Source organism: Sinohyriopsis cumingii, chromosome 1, assembly GCF_028554795.1.
Source record: "Sinohyriopsis cumingii isolate HCF-2022 chromosome 1, ASM2855479v2, whole genome shotgun sequence".
Lineage (NCBI taxonomy): Eukaryota > Metazoa > Mollusca > Bivalvia > Unionida > Unionidae > Sinohyriopsis > Sinohyriopsis cumingii.
In genome coordinates this window covers 4,771,213-4,799,156 of record NC_142961.1, presented here as the reverse complement: position 1 = coordinate 4,799,156, position 27,944 = coordinate 4,771,213, and the positions used below count along the sequence as shown (strand labels likewise).

General features: G+C 41.7%; 1 protein-coding gene across 1 annotated transcript in view; it reads right to left on the bottom strand.

The window, feature by feature from the left end:
• Window positions 1-27,564, bottom strand: part of LOC149806342 (uncharacterized) — a 37,400-nt gene extending 9,836 nt beyond the window's left edge. The window contains exons 1-4 of the mRNA XM_089951798.1: window positions 27,417-27,564; window positions 26,508-26,626; window positions 25,427-25,496; window positions 24,870-24,926 (exon numbers count right to left, since the gene is read on the bottom strand). Of these exons, the coding sequence (XP_089807924.1) occupies window positions 24,870-24,926; window positions 25,427-25,496; window positions 26,508-26,616 (236 nt within the window). The 5' untranslated portion in view covers window positions 26,617-26,626; window positions 27,417-27,564. The remainder of the gene's footprint in view (window positions 1-24,869; window positions 24,927-25,426; window positions 25,497-26,507; window positions 26,627-27,416) is intronic.
• Window positions 27,565-27,944: the final 380 nt, after the last annotated feature.

Sequence of the window (27,944 nt, the reverse complement as noted above, 5' to 3'; positions counted from 1 at the left end):
AAAATCTGCTTTACTTGTTAGTAACTTGATCATAATTTGATCAATGCTCCTAAGTTTTGAGTAAATTGCAATGTCCAGTGAATTGATCAGCTCTCCTGGTCACAAGGCAAGGTGGGCTTCTGGTATGACCCCGCGTCTGACGTAGGTCATGGGTTACTATTTCAACATTTTCAACATCTTCTCAGAAATCACCAGAGTAATTTCAACTAAATTTGTCAGAGCGTCATACAGTAATCAGATTTTAATCAAAGTTTATAGAAATCACCACAGAAGGAATGTCGTTTAAGTTTGCACAAATGGTGCCGAACTGTCATCAAATATTGCCGCAGTCGCTACAAAGAAATAAAATATGAAGGCCATCTTCTAAAAAACAGTTCGAAATAATTTGATCAAATTTGATAGAAAGCATTCTGATTTAAAATGTGTGCAAATGACGCCAAACCACCCTTCAAAATAGGTCGATATCACTTATAAACGCAAAATGGTAACTACTTCATCTTTTGCAAAATCAGAACTTTCGATAGATTTTAACCAAGTTTGAGAAAAGTTATTCCATCCATAAAAGCCTTTTAAAAAGTATACAAATTTGTCATTGAGTACGACCGTCCAAATTAAACAAAGCAAAAGAAATATTGTGTAAAATGACTTCATTTATAAAACCAAAAACTGATGACATAAATCTGACCTAAATTGACAGCACTACACATTAAGGCCTATCAATCTATTAACCTTGTAACATGGCCGCTTCTTAAACACTACAACCTGTAAAAGACTTCTGCTTAAACGTTTCTCAACAGAATTTCCTAATTTTTACAGAAAACACTAGACTGAAAAGCCTTCTAAACTTATTATAAATTATGCCGATCTGACATCAAATATGGCCGCTGTTATTAACAATAAAAGAATCTTGAAATTCTTCTCATTAGCTACTCAAAAGAATTTGACCAAATTTAACCGAAGGTATCCTGGTAAGAATACCTTTAAAATATGTTCAAATGACGCCGATCCACCATGAAATAGAAAGCTTCACAGAACTTTCTTTCAAGCAATCATCAGAATTTCATGAAATTATGACAAAAGCTGATCACTAGATAGTCCATATTACTAGGACAAGTTTTGCATTTGACAATTTGTCTGATGTCTGCGAGGTGAGCGATCTTACAGTTTCTTGCTTTTATTTTTCAATATAAGATCCTAAAAGACTGATATAGTCTGCATAACCTGCGATGGTTGTTTTCTTGCCGAGTTTTTATGTATATTATTTATATTTGAATGGAAGTACTTTTCACGTTTAATATCTACATTAGAAAATTCCAAATCTCTTTTAATCTCACAAAAAAACGATACATCTTGGAACACAAACGGAAATTAATCATTTTGTTGTTATTTACGAGTAAAATGCTTTGTACTATATGTGCTCCTACGCAAATTTTCCAAATTTAACTCATAGACAAAAAAAGCGACATTATCTAACAATTTGTATAAACACGTGTATAATAAAATGACAAGCAAAGAATCCCAAACTATATCCACGCGTCAACAGTCACCTATGGTATTCATTATACGTACTTTAACCCAGTTTATCATTACCGAGCTCTATTCATAGTATCGGAACCTGTGCCCCTGTTTCATTTTGCCTCTGCGCCGAATTTTGTCTTATTTCGGTACACTTTGCTGATTCATCTTAATATTGTGAGACTTTTTCTGTCATTAGTACCGGCAAAATACTGTACAGACCTATCAGCACAAATATAATCACAGCGCACAAATTGCCGTTCTGAAGTTTCAGATCACAATCTAAGTGTTGTCAGTAGTGAAGGGGGGCACTTTACCGTCAATGGGAATTAGCATTAAAAACACCCCTGGGCAAGATTACCGTCAAGGGAAATTTAACATGGAGAAAAATCGTGGGTCAGATTACCGTCAAGGGAAATTAACATGGAGAAAAAAAAAATCGTGGGGCAGTTTAGCGTCAAAGGAAATTAAACAGGGTGGGCCTTTATAGCGTCAAGGGAAATTGAACATGGGATTTTTTTTATATTTTTTTTTTTAAAAAAATAAAATATAAAAAAGGGGTAGGCAATGGAAAGGCTATCTCTTTTCGAGAAATATGGGACCCTGAAAAGGGCCTTTGGGTTTTTTCTTCTTCTTTTAACTTCTTAACTTCTTCCACCATCCTCTTATTTTGTCCATCAACCCCTTCTTCTTCTTTTCTGTTTCCGGCAGCCAGTCCGGGTGGCCCATGGCCCGGAACTTCTCTTGGATTTTCATCCAGTTTGTGTTCAGTTTTTCGAATTCATCCTTTTTTTTCTATTTTCTTCTTCTTTTCTTTCCTTTGACCACTTTTCTTTGATCTTCTTGACCTCTTCGGTCAGCACATTCCTCATTAGTTCTTCCGCTTTCTTAAGTTTTTCTAACCCCCACTTCGCGAAACACCAATCTGTCCATTATACAATGTCTTCTAGAAAGCACCTTGCACTCGTCACATGATCTATTGCTTCTTTTAACTTACCCACTTTCACATACGGTGGGTTAATTAAACCTCTGATTCTCTTCTCCTCGTCCTCTATCATTTCTTTTACAATATTTACGGATAAGTGGGGGCTGGTTACTTGTCTTGAGACGAAGTCTTTTGTCACTGAATACCTCCATTCCTGTTCAACCCTTTCTACTACACTCAATCCATCCACCATCCAATACCAACTTCCCATAAGATCGTTGTATAAAGCTGAAGCTGCTGGCATCTTCTTGTTCGCTTATTCCGTAGAATGGGCTCCAATGACCAACACTGTTAGTTTTATAGTGAAAGCGCGTACGTGAAGGAAAACATCCCCTGAAAACATAAAATTGATCTTACGTCGATCATGACCAAGCAACGCGCGGACGTGAAGGAAAACATCCCCCTACTTTTCTCATTTCATATAATAAAACCCTAACTATACTCTCCACATACGCTAAGAAACCGATAATCTACTATTCACACAAACTTACGTGAACGGTTACAAACAAAAACACACAAACACATACACTCTCACTATGAATAAAGAGTTAGTGTTTATATTTACACTACTCTACCTACACACATTGGCAAATGGATCGTTATTTCTTTTCTAGAGGATTGGGTAGCCCTGAAAAGGGCTGTTGGTTTTTATTTTTTGAACTCCAGATGCAGCTATCTAATGGTTGCACCTTCCAGGCCTGGCGCCGCACACGCATCTTTGACTCCAGTCTCTTTTTACTTTTTGTCTTGAGAGTGCAGAGGCGGGATGATTCGCTTCAGCACCCCAATCCTCTGTCTCGGGAATATTGCATGACATCCTCTCTCCTATTTTCTTTTCCTCTTCTTCCCTCTCTCTCTTCTTTCCTCCTCTTCTTTCTTTATTCTTGCTTCTTCTACGATAGCCTCCGCTGATAGTTCGTTTACTATGCGCCTGGCATATTCCAGGTGCATCTGGAGTTCTAACAGTTTCATAATTCTGGTGTTCATTCTTCTGGCGGTGTTGATCAATCAACAAGGGTAGCTGGACTGCCGAACGTGTTTCAATTTATACTGAAAGCGCGGACGTGAAGGACAACATCCCCTAAAAACATAAAATTGATCTTACCTAGATCATGACCAAACAACAACAACAACGCGCGGACCTAAAAGAAACACTCACTCACTTTTTATGCTACCCATCATTATTTTAAAAAATTTTTATAAATCACTTCAATAGACTATCCACATACGCAAAGCAATCCAATCTAACTCCAAATATACACCTCAAACACCCAAAAAAACATGATTTTAATCTACTATCCACACCAACTTACTTGAGCACTTACAAACACACACAAACACATACCCTCACACTATCTTAAAAAAGAGTTAGTGTTTATATTCACACTACTCTACCTACACACATTGGCAAATGGATAGTTATTTCTTTTCTAGAGTATTGGGTAGCCCTGAAAAGGGCTGTTTTTTTGTTTGCTATGGCATTCTTTTTTAGTTTCTAAGAATGCGATGTCCTCTGAGGATAGACTTTCTGGCGATAGGTCTGCTTCTTCGGAAAGAGAAGAAGAACTCTTTGGTGTCGATACGACAATCGACAAAGCCTCTGTCAGCTTCAGGTTGCTGCTGCTGCTGCTGTTGCTGCTGTTGCTGCTGTCTCTGAAGTCTGTACTTCTTTGTCCATTCTTCTTTCTCCCTGTTCATTTCTTCTCTGAAGAGTTCTTCTATCAGGTCTTCAGTGATTTTTAACATTCTCACATTTTCTATTTCTTCTGGCTTCGGTATCAGACTGTGTCTGACCCTATGCAAATTCACGTAGGCTTCGTTGAGCTTAGCTAGTTTGGAGCACATCTTCTTAGGAGGATGAGTCGACAATGGATGGTTAGACTGGAAACAACCCCCGGTTCTTAAAGTCAAAGCGCGGACGTGAAGGAAAACATCCCCCACACGGTTTTCGAGTCGCAACGTTCAGTGAGTGTCATGAGAGGGATAGTAAGAAATGAAAGAGCATCAATCCAACATTCTTATAGCTAAACAAAAGACAAAGGCATTTTTTTCAAAACACAACATTTTTTATTCAAAAATCACTTAACACTAAACAACAACTCTAACATTTTTAACAATAATCCAACAATATAACATCAAACATTTTTTCAAATCACAAACATTTTTTCTCAATTTACCATCTACTTTAAACAGGGCTGACAACGTTGTGAATGAAATTGTGATTTCCACTGTTGGAAATCATTAGGCCATTGATGGACACTACGTTTCCTAGCTTGAGACAAAAGATAAGCATAATGGTCACAAAACCATCGATCTACTTTCACATCGTTTCTAGCAGAAGAACGAGGATCGAAATGAGTCACTAAATGTTCTAAGGAATAGCCCAGGCTGCGATGATGTAGAAAATACACACAGTACTGTCCACACACCAAGGAATCTGTGCCTTGTAATTTCACATTATTGAATCGGGTGGTCTGAGCATTTCTTCTCATAAAGTCGATGATATCGTCTTCCAAAGGGGGCAATCCGTACGAATCGAAATATTCCACACATCCTTCTTGAGGAAAGTAAACGGCTATCCAGTGGGTTCCTGGGAGATGACTGTCGTCCGTGTTGATCACGTAAGCTTGATGGTCTTTAGGTTTGCGATGAGGGAGTTCATCTTTAGCACAGACGACAGGATTCCAAGAAGCTGTATACGAACTGTGGTTCAAAAGGTAATAAAGTTCCCAGGTATCCATTTGTGTGGTTTTTTTCTTCACAGGTAATAATAAATCGTCAATTCGATCCTGACTTTTTGCTTGAAAATGTCTGACGAATAAACGGTTATTCGTTCTGTTTCCTCACTCTGATTCAGGAGAGCTTCGATACGATGGATCTCTTGAGTGGTTAATGGTGGACAAGAATGTTCACGCAAGTCTTTATACCACTGGTGCAACACGTCTTTGTCCGAGATGAGACTCCAAGCTTCGTCCAGATACTCGTCCAATTTTTCTTCTTGACTCAACATCAGGCATTTATCGTGTTGAATTTGACTGGGATGATCGTTTTGACATCCATAACAATTTTTCTTGATCAATTCCGTCATTTTTTCCACCAAGTGTTTGGCAAAACAGGAGACTAAATGGGCTTCTTGTTCTGGCCATCTCGATTTCATCATGATCACTTCTTCTTCTTTTTCTGCAGTCTCTTCACATTCCATGTCCAAAGTTTCTCCACTAGGTAAAGAGGGATAACAGTCTTCCATGGTTTCTAGTAATCTAGGATGACTTCTCTCAAACTGTTGATTTCTATCGTATTATCGAATTCTGCATACAGGATGACGTTCACTGTCTCTGGCAGAGGATTTGCAAACTGAATTTCCACACGAATCTGGCCGGATTTTATAGGGTGGAAATGTCCCTCGTCGCTGCCTTGGTCTGGAGTGAAATCGAAAGCTCACAAAGCATAGCCTCCTGCGTAATCCTCGTACTCAATGCCGTGACTGGTGTTGGTTCCTAACTGACCGGTGGCTTCGTACAGGGACAAGTACGATCTCAAGTAATTTTTGTTGGCAAAGTCAGGTTCGAAAGGTCGGGTACACAAGGTCTTGCCATCACGACTGACTTCGATTTTCTTCACGTTGAAGTGTTGAAAGTTGAAAGGATTTTCAGGGAAGGCTCCGTTGAAGGCTGAATTCTCGACCATACCAAGGATTAAACGTTTGGGTAACTGTCCTTGAAACAGATGATCTTCGATCATGGATTGGTGTCCAACGGGAATGGTGAACGTTTTCACTTACACGCGTCGTATGGGATACTTGGCGGTCGTTCTGCTCAACGTTTGACTGATGTCGTTTCCCACTTTAGGTAACACTTCCACACGGCGTACGTAGAGTTTGGCCTCCTCGATTTTGGTTTTGGGATTGCCACCAGTAGTAGCATCACTATCAGCCAACAAATGGAAAGCGGCACTGCTACGATTCAGTCTCAGGCGAACATTGACCCCGTTCAGCAAATACTTTTCTTGCAACCACATGTCCAGATGTAAACGATCCATTAGTTCTAAACTTTTGTTGACTCCTTTGATTCTGTTTCTTCGTTCTACAAATCCCTCATTGATGGTTGTTTTTGATTTGGGGTCAGCTTCAAGCTCTTTTTCATTAAATTCGCCCGCTTCGTCAGGTTCCCATAGCACGCAGGCATTGAGATGAGTGTTCTTCGCGTCTATTCCGTACGTCAAGAGATTTTCCAGGTACGCTCGATAAGGGTAAGTATCCATACTGCTACTGACTAGTTTGTTATTCAAGTACAAGTCCACTCCACTGAACAAGGAATGCATGAAATTGTTGACGGGAGCTACTTTCTCGGTACCGTCTATTTCACCTCCAGTCTTATCTAGAACTTTGACTTTCAGGTACAAGTAACTGCTATTCAGATCGATGTAATCTTCGGGCTGTCCTTTGATTTCAAACTCGATGGGAGCGGAATCGGCCAATGAGGAGACGGGGTGAAATTCCACCCACTGAGATTCTTGCATCGTCATCATGGTGGGGGGCATGGCAAACAGATCCAGTTCCGTCTTGGAACAAGCGCAAGACTCTCGGTGCATCATTTTTTTGTTCTTTCTCAATAATCGAAAACGTCTAAGTCTCGAACGGTTCTTCTTTTCTTGGCCTTTCTCACTTGAAGTCTGGTGAAAGGGTGTTTTCTTCTTCGTCGTCTCTTTCTGCCTTGTCCTTGCTGAATGCCTGACTCGGTAGCGTGCAGAGCATTTATAGGTGTCTCTCGTCGGCCTAAAATGTCTTTGCCCGTTTGCAGCAAGACATTTTTGCCTGCCCTCATGAAGGCTTCTTTAGGGTTTTGTTTGTCGATGATGACATTTTGGAGAAATTCTTTGCCTTGCGTCAGTGCCGCATCTTTCAAGGCGTGCAATCCGCGTGTCACCATCGGTTTCAAAACCGGGGCCACCGAACGAAAGGCCGATTTTAACATATCTCCTAAACCGTGTCCTCGCTGTCGAGCCACCCCTCGGTACACTGGATACATGACTTACTTACGAGTCGTGAGAGAACCGTTTTCGAAAATGGAGTTTCACCGTGACTTTTCCTTTGGTGAATGGAATATTTTGTCCCAAATCTCCTTTTATAGTAATGTTGACCGTGTCCAAATACAACTTGCTGACAGGCAAATAGTGAGGATGGACAAATTCGCGGTGGACGTGATAAGTGTTTCCACCTTCCTCGTCAGCGTTTGCGGCAGAATCCACTTTGAAAGGAATGACACGCAGTAACGGCACGGAGGTGTGTCCCACCACGTTGTATTCCACCACATCGGAATACACAAACATCAAATTCAGTCCTTGGTTCAGTTCTACCGGGGTACGAAAATACTGGCCAAAAGACTCGTTGTCGTAAATGACTGATAATTCGCCTTTTTCTTGTTCTACTTTCTTCCTCATCTTCATGTCACCGCCCAACATGTCAAACAATTCATCATAAAAATAGAAACCCATGATTTTACCCCGCTCAGGAAATTTCATCAGGAAGCGACGAGCTGTTTTGTGGTATTCCAGGGTGACACTTTTGTTCTTGACATTCTTAAAAGCTTCCCCAAACACACCATTAAACCTGGTGGCTATGGTGTTGACCAAATGTTGACCACTAAAATAATAACCTGGGGGAATGAACAACTGATAGGTGGTCCACTTTAGAGTTTTTGTGGGAGGGATTTTATGCTCATATTTGCTATGGGTATTCATCCACTGTTGCACTTGCTCGTCATAAACTTCCACATCAAAAAAATTTTGATTGGAAAGGACATTGAGGACTTGGGTCGGGTGAATCATTTCTACTAAAGCCACTTCCCAATGGGCTTCGTGATCTAAGGGGATGGCTTGAGGTAATTTAGCCGTGTAACAGCACAACGTGTTGTTGGGAAACACCTCCATGGAGCTGTCACTAGGTAAGGTTAAGTAAAATTGGTTTTGGTGACTCATAATTCCAGAGTTCTGTGGCTGTCCGAGGGGTTAGTGGACGTCAGAGGCGTGTCTCCGCCCAAAATGGGGTTCTGGTTGTGGTTGGAGTGGTGACTGGCACTGGCACTGGACACAAGGTTCCCGTGGTTCCCGTTCGAGGAGAATTTCAGGGAGGGATTGGGAAGCAGGTAACCGATGCAACTGCTCAATAAAATGGTCCACAATTGTTTGTCTCCTTGTTGCAAACTCAAATTGGCGATGGCTGCCCCGATGACACAATACACCACGAAGATTTGGCAAAAAAGACGATTTGCGTTTTAGGCACACGTTCTCCGCACCACACCCACAAGGGTTGTTTTTGTAAATCTTGCACAGAAGAACTGGGTGAAGGAGGAGTGGTCGACGTAGCTGCGTCTGATGTGTGAAAGGGCATGATGGTCACTTCTTTTTATAGTCCATGACTTGCGAAGCGTCGATCCAAGAATCGAAACTGGGTGGATATCCTTTCCAACGTACTTTGACTTCTTTGACACGTCGTTTGCCCACTTTACGGGTTCTGCGTTCGAGAATGCTTTCGATGTCGTACACGTCGTCTTCTTTTTTGGTGACACGTTGTAACTCGGGCAAATAAAACGTTTCTTTGAGCACTTCTCCGTTCATGTCTTCCAATTTATAGACGGCAGGATGACGGCCATGCACTCGTCCAGTGACGCGAAACAGTTCGGTCGTCCAGTTAGGTAAGTAACCTTTGTCGAAAGTGCGTTTGGTTTTGCCAGTGCGCACCCAATCTCATACGGCCAACTCTCCACTTTTCTTGGGGACAGCCCTCGTCGGGGACGTACCAAACAGACGCTCGAACACCAACACTTCGTTTTCGGGAGTCACGTCTTGCGGGGCACGTCCGATGCTTCGATGGTAAGATTGGTTGTACGCTTGTACCAGGTCCGGTAAGATGTCGATGTACTTCAGAGTGTGGTGATGCGTAAAATATTTCCACATGCGTTCTTTCAAAGTGCGTTGAAAACGTTCCACGATGCTGGCTTTGGTTTCGGGATTCTCGGTGGTAAAAAAATGAATGTCACGTTTCTTTAATTCTTTTTGGAAAGCTTGGTTCAGAAATTCGGTGCCTTTGTCCGTTTGCCATCGAAGAGGGTGACGACCGCTTTGTTTCAACACCCGTTGCAGGGCTCGCACTAACTCGCTGCTCGATTTGGAAGTCAAGGGCACGACCCAGGCAAATTTGGAAAAGACATCGATGACACAAAACAAATATTTGTAGCCACGATTGTAGCTGGCCAAATGAGAGACATCGGCTAAATCGGCTTGCCATTGATGATCGATGCCTTCCACTCGGGTGCGACTTCTGGCAAACTTGCGTCGAATGGGTTTGTGTAAAGTGTAGGTAGCTTGTTCTTGTAACCATCGTTGCACTTGAGGTAAACGGAGACTTTTCAGTCGAGTTTTAGCAGCACGATACAATTTTTGAACTCCTGCGTAACCTGCAGGATGGGAGGGATCGTAGTAAATGCTGGCTAAGACTTTTTCCATTTTGTTGGTTTGTTAATAAGTCACCCACTCTTCGGTGATGCTACTTTGGGTGGGTCGAAAGGGTGGTTTGGAAACGGATTTACGTGTCCGATGGGCTACGGGAGTTCTGGTTTCCCTTCTTTCTTTTTCACTTCTGTCGAAGGAGGCGTGGACATCATCTTTTTAACCCAAGCTTTCATTTCTTCTCGTTGGGGTGTGGGGGACGGGGTCAACAAGGATGCTGCAATCTTACTCGAAATGGGAGCTGCTGACGGTGTTTGAAACACTTCGCGCATCTCTTCTTCCTCAGGTCTTTGTGGGGTAGCATCTCTGGTGACCCTTGGGGATGGTAGTGGTGGTGGTGGTGGTAATGATGATGATGATGGTGCTGGACTTTTCATCAAGGTCTTAAAATCTTTCAGAGTGGGTAGAGCTGTTTCGTCTAAAGCTTTCTGGTGAAAGAGTTGCAGTCGTTGCAAGAGTTGACCGTACTTTTGCGATTTTTCTGTTTCCGACAAATCTTGGCGATCCATCAAGGACTGCAATTCGTGTTGTAACTGGGACATCTCGCTCAAATTGGGATTGGAAGGTAAATGCGGGGTGCGTTGTTCTTGCCACCGATGGTATTCCATCCATCGTTTGTAAGGCACTAAAGCTAGTTTTCGTCCTTCCATGGGGTTGTCAGGGGTGGATTCTGAGATTTTGGGACTTCCGAGGGCCTTTTTATCTTGCTCCCACCAGTCCTCCCAACATGGTTCCCAAGACTCCTTTCAGTATGGGGCCTAACAAGAGAGGTAAAATACCTCCACGTTGCACTAACATCTTCTTTTTTTGACGAATGGGAATTTTCTTTTGAACGATTTTCCGAAGAACGTGACGATGTTTGCCTAAGCATTGTTTCTGGTGTTTGGACAAAGGGATCGTGCCTTTCAAAACGTTCAAACAGCATTCGCACACGGTATCGATGACCTCTTTGGAGGCCGTTTGAATGAGTTTTTTTCGTAGGGGTGAAGAAGCTTTGGACAGGACAGATAACATGTCCCCATGTTTGGCTAAACGTGGTGGCAGTCCTTTCCTTTTCTTTCCTTGGGGTTTTCTGGAGGGTGACATTTTTGCTTGTGGGTTCCGGGACATTTACCGAACAGACACTAACGTCGATGACTTAACGCACACCCTTTTATCTTTTTTTTTTTTTTTTGGGACTATCGCTTTGTCATAAAGCTGACAATGTTTTTCCCAAAATCGCCAAGGAATCCTCCCCTTTGTTGACGCCTCTTTTTCTTGGAACGACTGTGTCTTTTCTTAGGGTAACGTCGATGCTTGGCTAAGCGCTTTGTCGGATGACTCGTCTGCCTTTGTCTCTTTCTTTTGTGGCTTCTTGGAGGTGACATCTTTTACAAGTTCACTGATACCCCGACTTGGTCACAGGCCTTTTTTACACTGGAACGCGTCGCCACTGATTGTCTTTACGTCGTATCAGTTTGAGGACAGGCATGACACGTCGTGCAGGGGTACGCAACGGACTAAATCGAGCCAGTTCTTGCTTGGACAAATCCAGTAAACTTTGTAACATGCCCGATCTTTCATGGACTTTGATTTTGGGAGAAGGTACTTTGTGAGCAGCAGCCACTGCCGCTAAATTGGAAGGTCCTGCCACTGGGGAAGTTCTTTTGGGGGTCATCAACGGAGAAGTTCTTGGTGTGATCAACGTCTCCAAGTACTCTTCAGTTCCTGGTGTCATCAACGGAGAAGTGGACAAACGTGAGGATGCTGGAGACGCAGTCACTGCCGTGGCAGGTCGTAGTTTGCGAGTGTAAGGTCGTGTCCTGGCCGAAGTGCCTCTCTTGCGACTAGTTTTCGTCTGTAGACTTTTCTTTTTCTGGGGACTTTTTCTCTGTTTCTTTTTCTGGGGGTTTCTTTTCTTTTTCCGGGGTGGTGGTGTCTGGTAAGAGGAGGGTCCTGCCACTGGAGAAGTTATTCTTCTTGGGGACCTGGTCTTTTTCTTTTTCTTCTTGGGGCTTCGTTGGACTTTTGTCTTGGGGATAACTTTGGGGGCATTAGGATCCCATCTTACGAGTGAGCGAATGATGACCCCTCCTAGAGTACCGCTCCCTCCAGGTTTCAAAATGATTTGTTTTTTGGTTTGAGTGTCGATGCGGGGATCGGCCAGTTGGACCAAAGCGACTTTGTTTCGATCGAAAAAGCGTTGGGTTTGATGAGGAATCTGAATGATTCCTTGGAGTATTTGACGTGCCGTCACCGTGAACCATCGTAAGACTTCTTTGAGACTAGCTTCTAAGACACGAGCTCGTGTTTGTGGATCTTTTTCTCGACTGATGCCATACAAGGCACGAATCAATTTGACGGGAAGATGCGACTGAAGGGACGTCATGTTCGCACTGAGAGTGAGACAGACGAAAAAGGGTCTGAGGTTTTTATAGATTTTTTTATGTGGAGTGAAATGAAGTCGAGGACGGAGACGTGTACAGGACAGGCCCTCCGTCTTGGCACCAGTGGTGAAACAAGTGGGTACGAAATCGCAAATCCTCGGGAGTCGTAGGTTTCAAATCGACGAGTAAATAGGCGTGTGGCGTTTGAGTGGCACCGTCGTACGCCTGAGTCAGCCAAGGCGTTCCTAACTGTTTGGCTAAGACTTGCACTTGCGATTTATCTCGAGGGCTTTTAAACAAGACCACGTAATGCGCATTGAGACTGATGGTGCTATGGGCTTTACTTTGTTGAAACAAATTTTGGGTGATGTAAACGACACTGGCATTACGGTGATGCCCTTTGCGCGTGAACCACAGTTTAATTTCTTCTTCGTCTTCTCCTAACATGTCGTCGAAAATGACCAAATGGGTTTGACGGGAGTTAGAGACGATGCCGTCGTCTTCTTTAGGAATGCCTTCCACAAACACGATGGAATCGCCTTGACTTTCTCGCAAGAGGCTGTACGCCGATTGCCACTCTTTGTAACACCACACGATCCGTTGAGGTGGCCGATCGATCAAATGATGTTTATGTTCGATCAAACGTTTGACGAATTCGGTTTTGCCTGAACCGCTAGGTCCAGCAATGAGCATGTTAAAGGGATGGCGAAGATACAAAGCCTCCCAACTGGCACGATCTAAGTGTTCGTCGATGACTTTGACAGTAGAGGAAGAGGGAGCAGAGACAGCAGAGGTAGCCATGGTGTGAGAAATGTCACTTGTGACACGAAAAAACAAACAAGACAAGAGTTTATATACTTTTTCAGAACACGTTTATTGAATGTTTTTTTTTTCAAACATGAATACGAAAGACAAAAATACATAAAAGCCAAAGGCTTAAGTACAAGAATAAAAGGCACATGATAACTATGAACGTGGAATAAACACAAGTGTCTGTACAACATGTTTTGCGTAATGTTCTAACCAGTTCTATAGTAGGGGGGTAAGGTCACACATGTGTCCTCCCGAAAGGCTCTTTCAGGTCTGTCCACGACAGTCCTGTCCTGGGTGACGGGTTCTTCTGGCACCGTCACTAACACGGGTTGAAAAGTAACTTTTTTCCTTGAACAACTCTCGTGCATACTGGGCCACTTCTTGGGTCCAAGCCTCAAAACCCCATTCTTTCCAGGCACGGACATCTGTCCAATGGGGATGTAAGTCACAAGCTACACACACATCGTCATACACGTCTTGGGTAGCTAAAAGTTGACGAATCTTTTTTTCCTGTTGAGGTCGAGAAGTATCCAGATGAAATCGCAAGGCTTTGAGCAAAAGGAGTTTTTCGTGACCAATTAAGGCCATGGAGGTATGGTAAATACTGATCGTAAAGAGTCCACAAAGAATCGGCTGGTAAACGAAATCCCAGAAAACAAGTCACTAAGACACACACCACTTGTCGTCCCAAATTCAATGGATACAGTTCTTGTAATAATCGATGGTAATGATCCACGGTTTGAATATGGTCACTGAGTTCCTTCCACAGAATCTGTTGAATGATATGTGACATAATCCGTGGCATGGCAACTTGATTTTATAGTGTCTTTGTTTCGGAAGCAATAAAGGTAATTTCTAACCAAACACGTTCGTTCTCCAGTAGGGAATTTAAATGTTACATACTGTAACTGAAACGTCAGAGTTTGTCTAGATGTTTCGTCTTTTTCTAAGCAGATTCCATGTAACAAATGTTGGTAATCCTTTAACTCGTCTTCCTCAATACGTTGCAATAAGTGAATCTGCAAGTAACCAAAATTACGAACGTCTGGCCCATCATCATCATTCATATACTGAAAGTGTTCAACAAGGTCTGACCAGTGAAAAAATTTCTGACGAATCAGTCCTCTTATACCATTCAGGTACCAGTGGTTAAAAATCTGGTGACGTAACGGATGCAATTGTTCTTTACGTTTCACTTGTATTTTCACCAGCTCTCGGTAAATTCATTCTCTCAACTCCTCAGGCAAGCCCAAAATGTTCTCTTGTAAAGTATCCATAAGTATATACACTGTTTTTGGAATCGTTGGGTGGTGGCCAATAGCCTCGTTTAACTTTGTGCCTAATGTAATATCCACTCATAATCAGTCTTCTTGTACTTTGGAACATAGCATAATTTAAAAACGGACGAATCACTTTGAGTTTGCGTTTCACTTGTATTTTGATCAGTTCTCGGTAAATGCGTTCTCTCAACTCCACAGGCAAAGCACGAATGTTCTCTAGCAAAGTATCCATGAATAGGTCATACTAAATCCTCTTTGGTCTGACACAAGAAATGTACTCTTTGCACAAACATGGTTTTACTTCAGTGTCGAATTTAAATCGTTGAGTCACTAATCTACACATTACAATTCGTTCAGAAGTTTCCTCTTTCACTAAGTTGACATTGTGTTCAAGATGTTGGTAATTCGTTAACTCTTCCTCTGGAATTCGATGCAGTACGTTTACAATGATGTAGGTAGAATCGTCCATACCAAACCAATCCTTTTTAAAACTAGAGGATCGTTGATCAATGTCTGTCCGATGGAACACTTTCAGATGAATCAATCCTTGTATAGCCTTCAGGTACCAGTGGTTCAAACACCGGTGACGTAACGGATGCAATTGTTCTTTACGTTTCACTTGTATTTTGACCAGCTCTCGGTAAATGCGTTCTCTCAACTCCACAGGCAAAGCACGAATGTTCTCTTGTAAAGTATCCATGAACAGATTATTATGGTAAGAAGTTACTTCAATGTCTCGGTCCCACTAAAGGTAAGTAATGACAATTCGGTGACCATCGAGCATGTTCTACGTAGGCCGAATCTTGCGGTTCCCAGTGGTGAAGTGACACACCGCAACTGAAGCACTTGACTTTATCTCCTTCGCCCAAGTAGAAAAATCCGGCTCTGGCTAATTCTTCGGGGGTCGGTCCTCCCAGATACTTTGGCCATTTTCCTTTGAACGATTGAAGACGATTTTCAAAGTCGCAGTATTCCGACAAACGCACAGGAAACGAATATTCGTTTTTCACAGGTTCGTTTCGATGAGGGTTGGGTGACAGGAACAGGAGTTTGCTCAGGGCTGGATGACATTCGTAGGGAGGTAAACGTGAAGGTGAACATTCCCCTTTAAAACGAAACCCAGTAAAATGTCCAAGAGGACGAGCGGCATCACTTTCGCATCCCTCAGGTTTGACACGCACAGCATCACTTTCCATGATAGGGGTAGGGATACTAAAGTTCCCATGATGCTTTACGGCATCGCTCAGGTCACAACGTACAGCATCGGTCCCATCGCAAGGCTCACAATCGCACTCGTCTGCAAACTCCGTTACGCAATTACAATGGTAACCACATGGACAATCGCAGTTTCCTTCCGGACATTTTCCGTCGCAATGCATGGGTCTTATCCATCCAGTATTAGTCACACTAGAGGAAGATACAACTTTTTTACAATCCCCAAACTGGAACGATGTCTCTTTCAAAGTATTCATCTTGTTCGCTCGGTCTTGGTAGTCCCAATGAACTATCGATCTTGACCATAGCCCCCTTTTTATACTAGTCGCAATGCAGTCTCCAGCTTGTACATCTTTCCTTTTTTACGTTTTTTATGTCCTGTTCTGGAAGGTACCGTCTCTAAGGTACCGTCAACATTGTACCGTAGTGTAATGGGTGGAAAGGCCATAGAAAGGTAAGGGCAGTGCGGAGACCATCGAGTATGTTCCAGAATAGCTGAATCTTTATAGATACATAGATCCATTCGTAACTTCAGTCCGCAGGCGAAACACTGTACCTCGTATCCCAATCCTGACTCAGGTCCCAAGTAGACAAATCCTGTTCTAGCTAAAACATGCGAAGAAGGTAATCCTTCCCTATCCGTAGGCCATTTCTGAAACGTGTCCAATCGACGGGCACAATCACAATAGTCAGGTAAGAAGACTGGAAAATGGTAGGGTTTGAACTTGGAGTTCTCATCGGGTTTCTCACTCGATTCTTGCTGTGGCGAAGTCATCTTTCTGGTGGGGTAACTATCCTCTTACAACCAATGTTTTATACCAACGTGTCCATACGGTAAGGTGAAATGATTGGGAAGTCGCACTCGCTTCTGGTACACGATTTGATAGACTTTTTCCAAGGGCCGACTGACGATGTGATGAGTGGGTAAACGTACAATCTTGTTGGGTTGATAGGTGGTCACTTTAAAGTTTCCATCCTCTCTCGATTGCAAGGCTTCTTTCAATATCCCAAAATTGACCACTCGACTGGTACGATAATTCAGAGTCAGTCCTTTCACTTTGCACGTCGTGTGCACTTCTCCTTGTTTGTCCCGGTATTCGTAGCCGTAATTTTTGGGACCACCACTGACGAAACTTAGAATCTTGTCGTCGGGATGCTCGTCTGTCCAGGCTCCTAAACGGTCTCCTTCGATGTTAGGGTGATGTTGAATCGGGTGATGGATGTAAATGCAACTGTCCGTGTCAAAGTACAGGACGCGTTCTTCTAACAGTTCTAAAGCTTCGTACAATTTTAAGCGAGCATGGGCTGTCACGTAAGCCGCAATGATGACATTTCCAAAAGGGTCGTCTTGTACAAAGTCCAGATCTTCTTCGTAATTGACCAAGATCAAATTCTCTCGAACGACGTCCACGTGTTTCATGTATTTGGTTTTGTCGTGAATCATCTAGAAGTAGCGGGAAGGTTCTGTCAAATATTCCGTCTTGGGTAAACACGGTCGTTGTGCCATTTTACCCCACAAGCAATTTAACATCACTTTGGCAAACGATCGCCTGCCTTCGTTTTTCTCGATGTGGTCTAAAGTGATGCCTTCTTGTTCGTAGTATTTCTCTTTGAATTGTATTTGGTCTTCGGGAGTGTGACACCAGGAAGGATAGCCGCTGGCTTCTTGCTTCAGTTTCAAAAAGGCATCCACGTAGTCTGCGAAAATGCCTTTCTGAGTAGGGTCACCCTTGTGGTACTGTTGTGTCTTGGGAAAGTGGCAAATTTCGTACACTTCTAGCAGTTGGTATCCCATGTCCATAGCTTTGAACAATTCTACGCTGACCCAGGTTCCCGTCAAGGCCCGTTCTTCCTGGCTGTGCTGACAAGGTTGGTCTTGGTTGCACTTTCGGCACAAGTACGGCACAAGGGAAACATCAGTTTGCCTTGACAATGGTGAGGTAAGACGGGATGGTATAGGTTCGTGGGAGGCAAAACTTTACACTTGATCAAGCCTTCGTATTGTCGAATGTTTTTCAGGTCGATGTGTTCCGTTAACAATTGCGGGTGCCCTACAGGAAAGCGACAATATTTGCACACGTAGGGATACAGCGAACACACGTCCAAGTATTTGATTTCTTCTCCTTTCTCTTCGTCGGCTTGGTACAGCAAACAGGTGGCATTGGTCCTTCCTCCGTACAAACTATCCCTCGGGTTCAGCGGGTCCATGAACTGGTAACTTTCCACGAGGCGTTTAAACTCGGGATCGGTTTTCATACGGTGATCGTACTCGTGTTCCCACATTTCCACCACTTGGTATCCTTGCTGTTCTAACTTTAGGCGCCGCTGACAAGTGTCCTGGTACAAGTCTTCCATGGTTCGTTGCAAAAACTGATTTTTGGTGCCACGGTCAGGGTAACAGACGGGACATTCGTGAAATAAGCAACCGTTAAACTCGTACACGATCTTGGGGTTTTCTAAGTCCCAGCCATCGACCGAATACGTTCCGATGGTCTTTTCGCCCCCTCCGTTGCGGGCATGCTGAATCCACTTGTCTTCCTTGTCGCACAAGTAATGTAACCAACGTAGGGCTTTGACCGAGTATTGACGTTTGACATAGTGGGTCGTTTGAGGACTGATGACAGCCACGGTGTTTTCAGGCATGAATCGTTGTCGATACACTAAGGAACACGCTTTGGCAATGGTGCAAGCTTCTTTCAAAGGATCGACCCCTCCGTGTTCCATGAACAGTTCTCGAAATTTTCCACAGCAACGCCGTAAAATGTCCACGTCGGAACGACAATACTTTAGCATTTCTTCCTGAAAGTCGAACGGGTCCGAGGCGTGAGCCTGGTACCAAGCGTAGAAAGCTTCTCGTTGTTCGGTACGCATGTTGTCGGGGTCGTAATAGTGAGCCTCAGGTAAATGGGGTAGAACGGCGTGATGATTGGCTTCCGTATTGAAAAAGTGTGGAAAGTACCCTTTAGCCATTTCTGTCATTCCAAACGTTTTAGGCATTCGACTCAAAGGTATGGCCAAATAGCTCATCGAATCTTTAAACTGTACTTGTCCCACTTGCATGAAAATGATTTTGGCTCCGTTCAAAGTCACTTTAGGACGCTCGGTGCCTTGTTCCGTATAGTACCTCAAAAGAAACTGTCCATCGTATCCGGAGAAATTGTGAGCCATCACCGTGGCATGACGATGACAATCTCCGTAACGTTCGATGTCCTCTTGGCTCCACGTCTTGTCGACGGGGTCTAAGACCCATTGGGCAAAATCGGCTAACGTGTTCGGCTCCGAAAGATTTTTTCACGCCCTCCGGGAATCTTGCTGCAGTGAGGGCAATGACTGAAGATAGGTTCTTGAATGCACTTCTCGCACGCTCGATGAGCCACGCAGAAATTAGGAATGTGAATGCCAGTCTCTTGCATGCATTCGAAATCGAAAAAGATGAAATTGCCTTTCTTCTTGTGACCGTCCTCTTTCTCTGGTGGGGGTTGGTATTTTTGCACGTAACATTGGTGTTCCAAGTCCACGATGTGATGACAAATGTGACATTTTTTCTTTCCTGAACATACGTGTGCCTTGGTATTATTGGTACGTATGACTTGTTCACACGTAGAGCACAATCTCAGCAGTTGACAAGCGCATTTCTTCTGTGAACCTTGCGTCTTCAAATGTTGTTGGTAACAGGTAGGGCTGACAAACGTGCGCAGACAAGTTGAACAAGGCACTGGTTCTTCGCTCAGACAGGGTGAAGAGGCCAAACATCCTGTGCATTTCGATCCACAATGCTTGTGTTGCTCTCGATTGTTATAACCATGGTCACATTTCTCACAGTAATAACTGTATCCCAGGAATCCAGTGATAGTGGTAATCGTATCGAAATGGTCATCGTGATAATAGACATGAATGTATTTTCCGTCCTTAAAGTCTTGCCCTCGAAACAATAGAGGTCCGCGCACTTCTTGATGGTGCACTTTCAAGGTGTATCGTGGAGCTAGGACATCTTGCAATTTTTGCATCTCAGGAATGCCACAGGGTGTGTCTTTGGACAGGCCAGCTTGTTGCAACAGGAGTTCTGCTTCGTTTCGTTGTTTGGCTCGGTCCGATTGTTGAATAGTGTTCCAGGTTCTTTTCCATTCTGCCGTGTCGTTCTTGTTGGCATAGGTTCGTCCCACCACGATGGCACGGGCTAAATACATCTGGTCATGAGGGTTGCGAATTCGGACGAGACTTGTTTTGGTGTTGCGAAGGTCGTCCACCAATAACATCTTTTTGCGTCCAGTCCCTTGAGGAGGAGAGACGTGGGTCATGTCCAGTGTGGCTTTACCATCGGTGATGTCAAACTGGTCATTAGATTGTTGCACGTGTTGAATCTTGTCCATGACTTTGGAAGCAGTCAATTCTGCAGGGGTGCTAAACTCGATCCAAACAGGGGATTTCAAACCGTCGTGTTGTATGGAAAGTCTCAAGCGATCGTCTTCTTTGGGTTGACATTGTCGCTTGAGTGCTGTGAGCAAAGAATCCCACACCCCAGTGATGAACACGTCTGCTTTCTCTAACGGCACTTCAGCCTTGAAATCTTTAAACTTCACCGTGTATTTGTAAGCCGTGGTTCTAAATTTTCTAGAGGAGCGCTTTTCCGTCTCTCGAATGGAATAGTACTTTTCAGGGTTAACTAAGGGTGGTGAATTTGGTTTAGAGGGTTCGGATTCTGGTTCACTCATGTCCTCTTCAAAATCACTGGCATGAATTTGTGCCAAGATTTCAGCTCTGGTACGAGGCGATAGATCACGTTTCTGCCTCTTACTTTCTTCTTCTTTCTTCTCGAATGAATGGGATCGTTTCATCTTGAGTGAAAAACGTCAAATGACTCAAGTTTAAACACCATAGACTAATTTATAGTCATGGCAGACCAGCGTATATAAAAGGGTGTGTGTCTTGTCCTTTCACTATTCATTTCACTCTCAAGCCGAGCACAACGATGGAAGAGACTAACCAGATGGAACGTTTCGTCAGAGCTTTGCGAGGGGTCATTAGAAAATTCTCTTGAGACCAGCCTACGGACTACTCTCCTTCCTTTCGAGATAAAAGTCAAGATACTTGCTATATCTGTCAGAAGAAAGGGCATTGATCTTCAGAATGTCCAGACCGTCAAAAAAAAAAAAAAAAAACAGGGACTAAAAAAGACAAAAGTCAAGATACCTGTTATTATTGTAAAGAAAAAGGACATTGGTCTCCAGATTGCCCAAAAAAGAAACAAGAGGAGTCAGAAGAAAAAAGGGATTCTTCAGAAGAAGAGAGGGATTCTTTGGAAGAAGAGAGGGATTCTTCAGAGGAAGAAGAGGAAGAAAGAAGACAATTCTATTTACAAGAGGCAAAGAAACAGGAGAAGAAGAAAAGAAGAAGGGAAGATAATGAGGAAAAGACAGTGAAGAAATTTAAAAAACAGAGAGACCAAACAAGGAGAAAGAAGAAGTCAATGAACTTTTTATTAAAGTGTTGTGTTGTGAATTGTGAATTGGATTGTAAAAAATGGATAAAAGAATAAATTAATGATATAAGGTAAGTGTCTTTGAGTTTTGATTTTAAAATAAGAACGTACACTCACGCACTCATACACAGACACGTACTATAAGGGTAAAATAGGTGGGGTTTTTTTTGAGTTATTGGCAAATTGAAATTGTATTTCTTTTCGAGAAATGTGGGTGGCCCTGAAAAGGGCCTTTTTCTTCATGGTGAAGGGGTGAGTTTAAGCAATCAACTTTAACTGCCTTAAGCCTTTGCCACGGCCAAGGCCTACTTCTGGACTGCGTAATGTTGATGATGATGATAATGATTGGGTTGAAATCACTAAGGGTGGTACGGTAGGCTTAGTCACAGGGTTAACGTGTTTAGCTCGGGAAGGTCGTATTCTCTTCGGTCGTAATAAAGAAGTCTGATACATTTGTTTCAGACTTCTTAACTCCGCTAAAATGTCCAACAGTACCGTGACCGTTTGATTTTCACCCTCTTGTTTCTTTGCTGCTACTTCTTCTTGCTGTTGCTGCTGTTGTTTTTTTCTTACCTCTTCTTCTTGCTGTTGCTGTAGGAGAAAAGCTTGTTCCGCTTCCTTTTGTCGTTGTATAAATTTCTCCAATTCTTCTTTCTGTCTCTGTCTAAAATTCTCCACTTGCGGTAATGAAGAAGGTAACGCAGGTTCCGGAACAAATTCTTGCGAGGAGAGAAAATCCACAAAATCCCAATTCACCTCTTCTGAAAGTAAGTCCGGGTTCCCTTGGGCAGTCTCCCCTGTTGGTGCAGCCCAATGGATCGTTTTCTGAGTTTCCGTCATGTTGAATCACTGTCGCATAGATTGACTGCACACAAGCGCTAGCGAATCTATATAGACCAACAGACGTCACAGACTGCTCTCTTCGGATTGGATGCGGGCTGACTGAATTTTGTAACGCGTGTTCGGATTGGTGAATGAACTCAATCCGTTTCAATCCTACCTCTGCCTATAAATAAGCGCAGTTCACTGCATTGATTCACCTGTTCTCGTCGCTTCAAGATGTGGACCACAGTTGAGTCATCCACCCTTGTGTCTTCCATGATGTTTTGGACAGACTTGCTCATGTATGTCCGATCCAAGTGGACCGTTGTCCACAGGACAAACACCAGCCTGTGGATACGTAGGATCTACGTTGAAAGACAAGGATGCCTGAAAAGAGTGCTGGTTTACGGACCAACAGTGAGACGCAGCCTAAGGACAAGAAGAAGACCAATACGGTGCCCTTTATGTTAATGAATACATTAACATAAACCCAAAGGCCCTTTTCAGGGCCAGCCATATTTCTCGAAAAGAGATAGCCTTTCCATTGCCTACCCCTTTTTTATATTTTATTTTTTTTTTTTAAAAAATATATAAAAAAATCCCATGTTCAATTTCCCTTGACGCTATAAAGGCCCACCCTGTTTAATTTCCTTTGACGCTAAACTGCCCCACGATTTTTTTTTTCTCCATGTTAATTTCCCTTGACGGTAATCTGACCCACGATTTTTCTCCATGTTAAATTTCCTTTGACGGTAATCTTGCCCAGGGGTGTTTTTAATGCTAATTCCCATTGACGGTAAAGTGCCCCCCTTCACTACTGTTGTCTACTTGAAAAAGTTCTTTTACTGGAGAACTCCTGGGATGGAATATTGTCAGTCTGCAAGAAAAGTATGATCGACGCAGTTGAACAGACTTAGCCAATCTGGTCACTCCTCGCCGTTCGATCTATCGATTATGAAGCATCTAACGTTTAGAAGAGAAATATGATAGCTCTTTTATAAATGTAGGAATTTATTTTTTGTACATAATTAAACAATCAAGAAAGCAGCATGTACGGGTTCGTATTTTTGCGATTTCTTTCCGTATTGATAGTTGTATTTTGTTTTGTCTTCATCATAGTTTTTGCGTTTGACAAAGGAACCCACATAATTCTTAAAACGTTCAGGTTAGTATAAAATATGCCTTTGATAAAGGTTAGTTTACACTTTGCCAATGTCGAATGGACACGTAGATTCAGGACCCGCTAAGGTTAGTATACACTTTGCTAATGTCGAATGGACACGTAGATTCAGGACTCGCTAAGGTTAGTATACACTTTGCCAATGTCGAATGGACACGTAGATTCATGACCCGCTAAGGTTAGTATACACTTTGCCAATGTTGAATGGACACGTAGATTCAGGACTCGCTAAGGTTAGTATACACTTTGCCAATGTTGAATGGACACGTAGATTCAGGACCCGCTAAGGTTAGTATACACTTTGCCAATGTTGAATGGACACGTAGATTCAGGACCCGCCAAGGTTAGTATACACTTTGCCAGTGTCGAATCGACACATAGATTCAGGACCCGCTGTGGCTGGTATACACCTTGTCAATGTCAATAAAAAATGGACACATATATTCAGGACCCACTAAGGTTATAGTATACACTTTGCCAATGTCGAATGGACTCGTAGATTCTAAACGAGCTAAGGTTAGTATACACTTTCCGTTTAACACAGGGACACGTAGGTTATCAAAGCGCTAGGGTTAGATTACATTTTGACTTGGACACAAAAAAAACTTAGGTTCTTAAAACACTAAAATCAGTCTGCACTTTCATTTATCGAAGGGACCGGTAGGTTCTCAAAACCCTAAGATTACTATGCACTTGTCTTTGACAAAGCTACCCTTGGGCTTTCAAAGCGCTATGGTTAGTATACACTGTGCACTGTGTGTTGTTAGTTATTAAATTACTCCCATGATAAAGTATGATCTCTAGAGATCCAGTAAGGATGGAAACATTATTATTTGCCATATGACTTGTATTGCACACACACACACACACACACACACACACACACACACTATATATATATATATATATATATATATATATATATATATATATATATATATATATATATATATATACATATATAGCAGAGATAGAGAGTAGACACGTCGAAAAGCAGATATAGAGACGTTTACATTTATCTTCATGTACAAATGGTTCAACATGTACATGACTGTGGAGACGGCTAATTTTATGTATATGTATCCGAACACACGGCGAACGCTTTCTCGCTCTTCTAAAAACTTTAGATACATGTAATAAGATGATAAATGCTCATTTTCCAACAATCTCTGCCTATCTGTAAATCTCAAACTATTTTTATTTGTAATTATGAATACTTTACACTTTTATTAAATTATAATTTATTAAGAACGATTCCAATCTCGCAAACCTGGCATAGTAATGTGTCTGTGGTAATAAAGTCAATAAATAAAAACAATAGAAAATATAATTCGTTTCGGACTTCTAATGATAGAATTAATATTGTACAGAAATATTATTCTGCGTGTTCTAAACCGTCACCAAAAGTATTCGAATACCATAACACTACATCGCTTTAATACACGTTATTTTGCATTTGGGACTAATTCATGATATTTATCATCAACTGTCTCTTGTACGTAATGGAAATTTAAAATATTTTATCCTTATTGTTATGTTTCAACCACACACAAAACTGTATACAATTGCTGGAAAATATCAAAGTAATATTTTATACAAAAAGTGTAGTGCATTCATGCCACAATGTGTTCATCGCTTAATAGCTCAGCAATTTAATGGAATAAAGTTCTTGGTGGGATATACCAGTGGATATACCCAGTGTACTTACGCTTTGTACGTGTCAGGGGTCAACCTGGTGTAGGCATCATCGTGGTACGCCATTCTTCTGTTACACAGTATAAGTTTAAAAAAAAAAGAAAGCTGTCACATTGGAGTTAAAGTAATGATATTTGCATGCAATATTGCTTTATAGTTTAAAAGATTTCGATAATTGTCCTGCTTATATTTCAAATCAATAACCCTATCATGAAGATTTGACTACACGAAGTCAGATAAGGGTTTCATTGCTTGTTTGTTTGTTTGTTTATTGATTGATTTATTTATTTGTATTTATTTAATTTTGGCAAACTGTACGGGAAAACTAAAACATAAAAATAAAACGGGACCATAATTACTTAGAACATGAGAGCTCCAGTCATACCTCGCGACTCTGTTGCATTCCCTTATTATTACTACAAATCCTGACACTTGAATAAAAATCCAACGAAAAACTAAATATTTGATTCTGATTATGTCAATGTTCTACTTATCCCAAAGCGTTTCCTTGCAGTATAAAACGAAAACGAGGCATTTAGATCATTCTCTAATGTATTCCTCAGAACTTACATGATCCTGGAGTGATCCTGGGAACCTCCGTTTGCATGACCTAGGCTGAATTGTTCGATTCCAAGAACACCTTTCGGGGGAAAAACAAATCATTAGTTAAAATCTCTTAACTAATAATGAAAGCACACAAGAGGTTTAAACTGTAATCATTGTACACTAACTATCAAACAATGAATGGCAAGTGCTCCGGCATCATCCCTTAAACGAGATAACAGAAGATGGAACAATGTATCTACAGGGTATAGTGTGAATAAGGCATTCATTGAACAATTACTTAGCAGTAAGTGCCTTGCCTTTCAGTATTATGGAAAAAAAGAAGAAATGTTTTGTACTCTGAAAAGCTTTATTTTTTTCCTTTTAAAAACGTCTGAGATACTCGTTCGTTCGTTTATGTTGATGTTCCATATATACTGTTATACTCCAATCTTTACAGGCTGAGAAATATAGAAATCCTAGTGTCCGTCCGTCCGTTTGGCACATAAATTCGTTAGCAAATCTAACGCCGCAGTTTTTGATGGAGTATGATAAACCTAGGTCAATAGTATAGTCATCCTTACACATACCTACAGACCACTTTGCTAACTCAAATTTTTTAAGAGTTATTGCCCTTCTTGTCCCGAAGCTAAATACAGAGCAAAGACATGATCTGTTGAGGAAAACTGTCTTGCATTGTTGTTTATGAACCATAGTATGAAGATACATATATTGACAAATCTTTATGCTCCGCCATTTTGACTTTCTGCGAACCATTGCATATATAACGGTCCTAATAAGAAGATATGTACGTTGACCTATGATTGTACTCTTACTATTTTGAGAAGAGACGTGCTCTTTTTGGCTACGAGTTCCTCAACATCATAGCATACTGACGTGTACAAATTACTCACCAGTCTACTATGATGCCACAGCAATATGGCGTTATCTCTAGTTATATTTATTCTGTGAACTATATGTATTTTTTGTATTATGGGAAAATGTTACAAAGAGAATCGGTCTTCCTCTTGTATGTTTCTCAATTTTCCACTTCAATGTTGGAGATCTATAGTACGACAATCACCCATGTTATACGGATAGTACTTACTATTCTGTACCCTTTTTGACAGCCAGTAGAGGGCAGCGCTTCCTATCCCACCACAGCCGACCACAATGTAGTCGAAGTACTTTCTTCCTGTGCTTGAGTCCCGATCCATCTGTTACAATCTTGTCGGAGAGAAATATTTGGGGTTAATTAATTGGGGTGGGGTTTAATTGTTGTCACACATAAAAATTAAAATGGTTATTATCCACAAAAATATATTTCATAAACATTATAGATCTTTTGTATGCATTGGGGTATAAAAGAATTGCATTTTAGTGTACAGCCTGACAAATTTGAATCGTTCTGTAACCAAGGAGTTTAAACGTATATACCCGACGATTCAGTAGTGTGTGTGTTTGTCTCTGTGTGATAGAGAATGAGATAGACAGACAGACAGAGACAGAGATTTGGCGCCCAAGTAAAGGAGAAAGACAGTGACAGTACGTAGCTCATAACGTTTGTCAACTTCTTAATATACATTGGATTAGAATAAATAATACATGTTTAATGAAATATTTTGGAAGCAGAAACCGGTAATTGGGAGAATGTATGAAATTCTTTTTTTAGTTCCTATCCTTGCATAGCCGTATACTCCGCTTATTAATTCTATAAAATAGTTAATAACAAATCAGAGATTTGTTAAAAATGACAATAACTCGTAGTTCGCTTTGAAGTACATTAAAATGTGTAAGTGGCTGAATTTATTACATGTACAGTCTTTTCGAGAAGAAAAGAATACTCATTGATACAGAAGAATTAAGCTTGAGATGACGCCATGATTGAGGATATAGAATGGAAGTAACAATTCAGATCTTACATCTGACGATCAAGATAGCTCAAACATTGTATCCTTTCTTTCATTAATATTTACTTCAAATCTGCCTCAACAACATTCCATTATTCCAACATTACCTGTTTCACCATCGGCTGTTTCAATGAGGGGACCTACTTTCTTTCCAACATTCGCTAATGCTCTCTTGTTCGTATCATGTCAATATCTTTCTGTGTCTCTAATCAAGGTAGAGGAAAGGTATGTATGTCAGTCTTGTACATTTACCTGACCTATATACCAGTTACTGCACTCTTTACCATCACAGACTTTACTCTCTGATCATAACGATTAATGCAGCCGTTATCTATAAAGGGGGGGGGGGGATAAACTAAAAACATTTGAAAAAAAGTTAAATATCCTTGCGCTAGCGCACATTTATGATGAATTGTGTATGAGACGAAAGAAAGAATTCTATATACAATACATGTGTGCAATAAGATTATAAAAATTTAGGTTGAGGACACAAGAGGGAAGGCAACCGAAGATATAGGCTATCCCCGGGGCCATGACCCTTAAGGGGGGGGGGGGGGCCGGACCGAACAACACTTTTTAATTTTATAAAAGAAATTTTTTGTTTGAACAAGAACTAGGAGAGGCCCAGGTGCTTC